We start from the raw sequence: 8,398 nt of genomic DNA on the forward strand, positions 1-8,398 counted from the left end.
GTAATGTAGAATCTCCTAAGATATGCATATTACAGAACAGCGTGATAACTAGCTAGCTCATCCATTGCACTATGTTCAGATACTTGCCATCTGTCTATTTATCCGTGGTCTTGCTACACAGTGGGCGCATCTACACGTTCATTAACGCACTTGTACTAATGTGAATTAAGTTTAGTACCACCATTGTGAGGCAAATTAGCCTATTTTAATGCGCATTAACAAAAATGTGTGAGTTTTTTGTTGCATTTAATGCTTATTAAAATAGATGAATGCATATGAAAGTGCATGTTCAGATACAGCATGTTGCTTTCGATTTCCAGAAGATCTTTGATGAGGGGTAGTACTGAAGGATGTGAACCTTTGATCAGAATCTCTCCCCTTTTCTCTGATTTTAGACATGGCAAACAAAACCAAACTTGGTAGTATTGTGTGTGTGCTTGGAGGGAAGCATATGCTCTACAATAAACATGACTTGTTTTGAGTTTTCAGACTGAACACCTAACAAGTCGCAAAGTAGTATTAGAAAAATAAATGTCTGTTAGCACAGGAAAGAACATTCCCAGGAGTAGGATCCAGATGACAGAACTTCTATGAGAGAAGAATAATGCCAGAACTAATAACCCATTTTAGGACTCAATGAAAATAAAGATAGTTTCTTCACAAACAGACAGGCACTTACAGAAAAAACCCACCATATATTCATTCTTCATTTCATGTCCTACTTTTCTTCAAGGAGTTTGCCTGTTGCTTGTATGCCTGGATTTTCACACACTTTTCTACAGCTCTGTCTCAGCTTGCAGATGTTACTTGGCTCCCAAACTTCATTGCATCCTGTCTACTTCTCTCTGCAGGCACATCCTATCCAAGTTAACAGGTATCTTTCTCTATGTCCCCAGGACTTTTCCCTGCCTCTGGTGGTTGCAGTTTGTGAAAACAGTTCCCATTTCCTCACTTGTCTCTCTACAGCACAAATCCCATAGAGGCAGCTAAGTTCCTCCACATTTCAACTTCTTTACAGTAAAGTGTTGGGATTTCTGCAGAAGTAGCTAAGGACAAAACAAGAGATGCACCAAGTAACCTGCTAGCTCTTTAAAAAAAAACTATTGACAGGCATCTTTTACCTCATCTTTATGCTCAAGAGTGAGATGCGTTCTAGCACCAAAATTTCACAGCGATCTACCAACACCTGTCCATGTAAACTTAAAATAAAATATTCAGATATTTATAGAAAATGCAGTTGTTTATCAAAAACTTAAGTGAAAACAACCTATAAGACACAAAGCACAGCAATATCTAACAAACACTCAGGTTAAAGATAAGGACTCAAGTAATTACACTACACAATCTACAACATAGGAAAAAATCCTTTCCATGATCAGATGGAAACTATCAGCCAAGCCTTACAGGATACTAAAAGCATCTCTACAGCAGCCTGTACCACCCCATTCAATCACATTATCTATACCATTAATACTCTCCTACCTCCTTCCCCTGAGACATGAAACAGTAATTCTGGGAAGCTGAAGAAGCATAGACATTTTTGTGGCCTCAGGTAAGAAGAATTTATTTTGATTTACAATTTATTAGATTTAAAACTAAAGATCCAGTCTCCCCAAACAGGCAAATTTAGGTGTTTGATAAATTGACAAAGCATGTGCAAATAATCTTTAAAATGTTATGAAAGAAATAAAAAAAATACAGTACTTCTTGATATTTTAGCAGTGATAAAGGGAAGCTACCAGGAACTAGTTTTCTGAGAACATATTCCCTGCACTGTTGCAGAAAGCAGCAGAGCATTTTCACCCTTATCACTTCTTCCTTCACTTATGAATAACCCTCATTTGCAGTCTGATTTTCCTCTTCAACTGACCCAGACCAAAGTATGCACCTGAATGCTTGCCAGGCATCAAGATATACACAGGAATTATCACAGCAATTGAAGCATGCATATAGCCATTAAGGGAAGGAGCACTGTAATATTTTGAAACCAGTACTCATTTTACAAAACAAACCCATTGGTTTTTTCAAGCAAAAACTTCTGGTTTTACAAAATCAGAAGTTATTAAATAGCAATGTCATAAATGTGAAAACATTCATTCATATCTGGATGTCAACGACTGTTACCAAGAGTTAGAATTTGAGAACCACTGTACCTTGTTAATATGTTCATGATGGAACATGCTGCTGCCACTCAAATAAAAAGCAATTCCTTTTCTAGGATAGTGTCAGCTGAAAAATTCTCGACATTGATGCAGATATTCAGGAAAAGATATTAGGGATATTCAAGACAGCTCATAGTTCTGTATCAAAATACAGATGCATCTTCTGCAAACTTTTTTCCTGTATAAATGTAACCCTCCCCCCAACTAACAGAATTTGCTTTTCTGTCCAACGTTTGCAGGATGGTGGGGGGCGGGCTTGGAAATCAATCCTCAACAGTGAATTGGAGTGGCATCATTGTACAAGAAGGAAAAACCTTCTGGCTTTATGACTTGAATTCTATTTATGGTATCCCAAGACATTTGGATTTTTCTAGCCACCGACAAAAAAAAAAAAATGTCAGTGGATTTCAGCTCCTCCTTTAATGGGAAGGCCATCAATAATGCCTCTTCATTATTTTACTTGAAGAAATGGCATTTAACAGCAGCTACACCTCTTCCAAACCAAAGCTAATTAGCTTACACATGGCAGAATACTGAATCTTTTGTCTAAGGTAAGAGGAAACCCAGGATCTTCCTCATTCCGTGTGGCTGTCATGAACAATGTTTTCATAGGTCAGCATTGATGTGATGGGCTAAGTAGGTGACACGGACTCTCAGCATGGGGGCTGACTCCAAAAGGTACTGCATATAGCATCAAGGCTGTTCTGAGTTTCTCACGAAAAGGTTGAAAACCTGTTTCAAGTCAATCTCTAAATGAGAATGGAAACAGCATGCATCAGCTTGCTAATGAATGCATCTGCAGCTGTACAAGTTAATAACCTAGTTCAAGACAGAAGTATTTCTTAGGGTGATATCTTTTATTGGACCAGCTATGTAGTTGGTATAAAGTTATACCAGCTTTTGAATGCAAGCCACCTGAGAAAGAATGGCTTGCACTGGAAAGCTTGTCTAATTTTATTCCACTGCATAGTTCGTCCAATAAAAAAGATCATCCTAAGGAAACCTTGCCTCTCGCATATTGCCTAGACCATCGTGGCTAAAAGAACATGCCTCTTACACTTCCATTAATGAACTAGTACAGTGGTTTTCAACCTTTTTTAATAAGTGTACCCCTGAGAGGGGGTGGCGAGTGACCAGACATGGAATGGAGGCAGGTGGGGGGAAGCAAGCAGCACCAGTGAACTGTCTATGCAGTCCTGCTCTTGCCCTGCCCGGGCCCTTCTCCTGTGAGGCAGCAGCACGGGGTGGTGGCGCTCCGTCTTCACCCGTCCCCACATACCCCCTAGGACCTTTTAAAGTACCACCAGGGGTATGCGTACCCCCAGCTGACAACCCGTGAACTAGCATATTCGGAAATAACCTGTGCGCCATGACCTATACAGGCTGCTTTTTGGGTACAAGATGTTAAAACGTTTTCTTTTAAATCTTCATAGATTAAAAAAAAAAAAATCCTCTCTCTCTAAACAGCTTGGGACCTTCCTACATGAGACAGCCTCTGTTCCACATGTCCCTTGGCTACAACTGCAATTAGCAAACTGTCTTTCTGTATAAGACAGGCTCATAGTAAAACATTCTGCACAAAGGGGCTTCAGCTCCTGAAGAGCTGTTGCAAAACAAGTAATTAATTCAGGGATCCTGGTTTTCTGCGTTTAAAAATTGCAAATTCTTAGATAAAAATATCAACTTATCTGATTTAAAAACTAAAAATCCAAGTTTTTCCATGATTAAAATGAAACGCCACTATATTTATGTATCAATTTAACACGTTTTATTGATATATTTACAATTTTAAAGCAATTTGGAAGCCTACCAGTACCTCAATCCGTATAATAAAGTAAATTCTAAATGCCTGTATATTTTGTCAGTTGATTTTGGTTTTTTTAATCATGGAAAATCAGAGGTCCCCTGGCCACCTTCACTCACTAGGACGTGGGTTCAGCTGTGGCTGTGCCCCCTGCTACTCTGTGGTGCTGAGCAACTCTGATATGCTGGTGCCATATTCCTGCCCCTCACTCCCAAGCCACAGCCCCTCCCCCCAGCCCTGCTGGTGTCCATGACACTCAACACACAGTCCCCCACCCCCGGGCCATGCTGGTACCCATCACTCCCAGCCCTCAGCCCCCCATCCCTGCCAGTGCTCCTCATTGCCGACCCACAAACTCCCCTCTCTGGTTCCCCTCACTCACAAACCACAGCCCCACCAACCTTGCCAGTGCCCCTCACTCCTGACCCGTCCCCCCAGCGCAGCCAAAGGGGGCCCCTAACTGCCCCTTCCCACCCAGGCCAGAGTGCAGTAGCTGCAGCTGCTCCAACTCACGTGGGTGGTGATGAAGCGAGTCCAGGCCTGGCATGGGACGGAGAGAAGAGGAAGAGAGGCCTATAGCACGCTCTCCACCCTGGGCTGGGGCTCCTGCACCACACCAGACAGCCTGCCTCCCACCCCCTCCCCCGGAAAGCATCTCCCAGCTGCCCCACCTTTGCCCAAGAGCATAAGCACCAGCCTTGGTGCCACCGGCCTGGCCACGCAGCTCCCTGCTGCCCCCAAAGAGCCCCTCATTTTCTGCATCGCACACAGAGTAAATTTTCTTTCCACTATAAAATATTTTTCTAGTTTGAGGATAAAACCAAAGGCTCAACTGATAACTTTGGGTTGTGATAGGAAATAAGTGAAAGGGTAAAATTAAAATTATATTATATTTAACAATTGCACCCTGATAATCCAAAGATCTCTTGTTAGAAAGAGGCAGAACATCACTGAATAGAAAAAGGTACATATTTCCAGGCAAATACCTTGGTTTAGTTGCGTGGCCTCTGTAATCTGAATTCCATTCACAGAACACTGTGCTCCATGCAGTGGTATTAGAGTCACTGTCCCGTTGAGATTTTCAAAGATGCAGTGCTCACTTTCCAAATCAAGGCCATGAAGAACTAGAACACCCAAGAGCAAAGAAATATACTTAGTTCCTTAGCAACTAATAAGACCAGCATTTCAAATTTTTATTTATTTAGGGTATATGCCATCTAGCTTTGAGTATTTATTTATTTTTTATCTTGTGAAGTATTATGTCTTTTCCTTCTACCAATATCTTTGAACATCTGATTTACCTTTTAACTGGCTCCACTAGAAGACAAAGGAAGTCGTGCAGGGAAGAGCATGGCTCTCTTTCTTGGATCTTCGTGGATATATTTTAACAAACCTTGATGAGCAGAACATTACACACCATGGTCCCCCTGCTTTAACTGTGGCAGGTAAGGGTGATGTGACTGTGTCAGGGTTGGCTTTATAGTTTTGCTAAGAGATTAGACAATAGACTTGTACAGGATGGTTTGGAGAGTGAATAATCCTGCCTCAGGTTGAGGTTGGACTAGAAAACCTCTGGAGGTCCCTTTCCAGTGGCAGATCCAGAGGGGATGCAGTGGTATGACTGGATCATTCTACAGGAATCTCTGGAGATTTTTTGAAGTCTCCAAAGCAGTTGAGAATCTGCGTTCCCCTCCCCCACACCTCCCCCTCCATGCTCAGAGGCATATATCTTGCCCTCTGTTTCCTTCTCTCCTCCTCTTGCTTGTTTTCCTGCTGTCTCAGAGATGTGGTAAATTTCAGAGTAATTTTTGTCCTTTACAGCCTGGCTGCATGGGTAGTGGGCTCAGCTTGGACAGAGAGCAACAGCAAGGGGGGGGTGAAGTCCCCCCTCCCCAGGCCTGCTCCCAGGGGGACTGGGCAAGTGGCAGAACCCAACCCCCTTACCCATCACCACTGCCACTGTCCTGTCCCATTCCCAACTGAGTTTAGGCCCTGTTTGTGTGTTCCATTCTTCCCCCGCCCCCTCCAGCCAGGCTGAAGTGGGCAAAAGCGACTCTGAAGCTTCCTCCACCCCTGAGACAGCGAAAGCAGCAGGGGCTGGTGGATGGGGGGAGGGGGGAGAGGTAATACAACTCTAGTGATGGGAGGGGGCATTCTTTCCTGCTTTGGGGATTTTGAGAAGTTCCTAGAGGCTCCCCCAATCTGGTCTGCCCACACCACTGGTTGGGAAGAAACTGTTGGGGGGCAAGGCAGGGCTAATAAGATGCAACCATCCCTGCAGTACAGATTGCTGCTCCCACACCCCCTTTTGCCAAACCCTGGATCCACCCCTGTCCCTTCCAACCCAACTTTTCCATGATTTCTTTAAAATTCGGGGCAAAAGATACAATGTGGTCACTGGGATTCCTATTATGGACCATGCATACAACATATACTAAGAGGGTTAGCTCTCATTTGTTCAAACACCAAGAGAATAAACAGGTCGGTACAAACATGCCTAAGTTTCCATCAGTGTAGAGAGTGTTGGTCCAACGTTTACTTTAGGGAAGGCAATAAAATAAAACTGACACACAACAGATTAAGAAAACAATCATCTCCTGACCGCAGCAAGTCGCTACACAAAGGCTATGGACAGAAGTTCATTTGTAGTGCTATAAAGTGCCCATCCCTACCTGCAGTAGCTTTTACTGCAGCTTGGCAGTGGGGTGATGGCAGGGAAGAGAAGGGCAGGGGGACAGCAGGTTTAGAACCTTGCAGTGCTGCATGTAACTGCAAACAATATAGTGCTATAAAATGTCTCACTACAAAGAAGTTCCTCTTTGAAAGCAGGGGTACAGTTTGTAGCCGTACTGGTTTACAGGCAATTTTAAGAACCACATTGGAAGACTCTGTTTGAACTAAGTCCCACCCAATTATGAACATGTAAATCAAGCACTGAAATGCACTTCTCTTCTGTATCTTATTTATTAAAAAATTAATAAAAATGTATACTTATCAACAATATATAAAATTTTCATTAAAGAAGAGGGGAAATTTTAAATATGTAATGTGCTTGGGAGCTGGACATAAGAGGGAATATTAGAAGGATGGATGGATGTGACTAATGCCACAGCTTTCTCACCAATATTCTGCTCTGTTGCAGCATCTTCCCTACCAACATAGGTTTGTCCTTCCTAGATATAAAAAAAAATAGTTAGCTTAACACCACAAAAGAAGGAAAGATCATTTTATTTCACATCCTTAAAGCCAGTATTATGAATTACACAGATGTTTAACCATAGTAGTTGTATAGCTAGTAATATTTTTAGGTTGGTTTATTAGACAATATTATATCAAATTGTTAACCAATTCAAATTTTACTTGTACTGTACAAAACCACCTTGGTAGTTCTTGGGCAATTAATCTATATTTGGATTTCAATTCAAGCTTTACAACAAGATGAATGTAAAACCAATATACTTGGCAGTAATGTCATACATCTATCATTAGTTAAACAGTTGACCCGCAGGATAAACTTAAGCTGAATATTGATTGATATTTTAATTTGAACAAGTTATAGCCTCTTAACAGCTGATGTCACAGTACTGGAGAAATATAATGAACATTTACTATATTTAGATAGCAAATTAATACTTTCATTTAAGTTGTCCATTTAAGAATCATAAGGCAGATAAAGACTATGGAAGCAAAGACGTGTGTTTACCTTCAAGTGATACAAAATGATACCAGTACTGAGAAGATCATCGTCAATGCCAATTAAGTGAGGGAGTTCAGAATCTAAAACAACACCAATTCCTTCTTTTCTAAGAGCTAAGGTTTGTTCCTGCAATGAAAAAAATGAAACTGTATACTTTCTGAAAAAGGCAGACATATGAAATTACTATTCATTCTCTATTTAAAAAGCACTTTTTAATGAATCTGTAAGTTGCATGTTGTACAAAGGACAATAAAAATGCAAGCTATTAAAAATGCTATTTTGCTTTTCAAATGGGAATTTCATGCTTATAGAACTTCATCCAGGAATTCTATAAAGGTGATATTCAGGAATAACTGGAAAAGCAGCTGAATTCCAGAAGATAAGGGAGATTATTTTAAGAACAATATTTGAACATTGGCTGAAAGAAAGAAACATACCACCTTGTGTGTGGTAGGAAGAATTTGGAAATTCATACGGAACTAAGTAAGGATAAGGGACGTAAAAAACTGAGTTCTTTCTGGCCACACTTAAATTAAACTAACTAGCTCAAATAATAAGCCTGAAAAACTAAAAAATCAATGAGCTTAAGTAGTTATAAGTAATCTTCAATGTAACAGAAGTATGGTGTTTCAAATAAACATATCACAGTTGCAGCCATAATTTCAATTCTACAATGTTTGAAAGGGCCAGGATTCCACTGAAGAAAGTGTTGCTTAGTAGACCTGTGCAAAACAC

The 8,398-nt window shown here is 41.0% G+C and overlaps 1 protein-coding gene across 5 annotated transcripts in view; it reads right to left on the reverse strand.

The window, feature by feature from the left end:
• The window catches only part of KIF16B (kinesin family member 16B), a 399,273-nt gene that overhangs the window by 226,151 nt on the left and 164,724 nt on the right, over positions 1 to 8,398 (reverse strand). For all 5 annotated transcript variants that reach the window (XM_019516257.1, XM_019516256.1, XM_019516255.1 and 2 more), the window contains exons 13-15: positions 7,670 to 7,789; positions 7,088 to 7,139; positions 4,953 to 5,090 (exon numbers count right to left, since the gene is read on the reverse strand). In XM_019516257.1, the coding sequence (XP_019371802.1) occupies positions 4,953 to 5,090; positions 7,088 to 7,139; positions 7,670 to 7,789 (310 nt within the window). The remainder of the gene's footprint in view (positions 1 to 4,952; positions 5,091 to 7,087; positions 7,140 to 7,669; positions 7,790 to 8,398) is intronic.

The sequence above is a fragment of the Gavialis gangeticus genome, unplaced genomic scaffold (assembly GCF_001723915.1).
Source record: "Gavialis gangeticus isolate Ggan-Ray unplaced genomic scaffold, GavGan_comp1, whole genome shotgun sequence".
Taxonomy (NCBI): domain Eukaryota; kingdom Metazoa; phylum Chordata; order Crocodylia; family Gavialidae; genus Gavialis; species Gavialis gangeticus.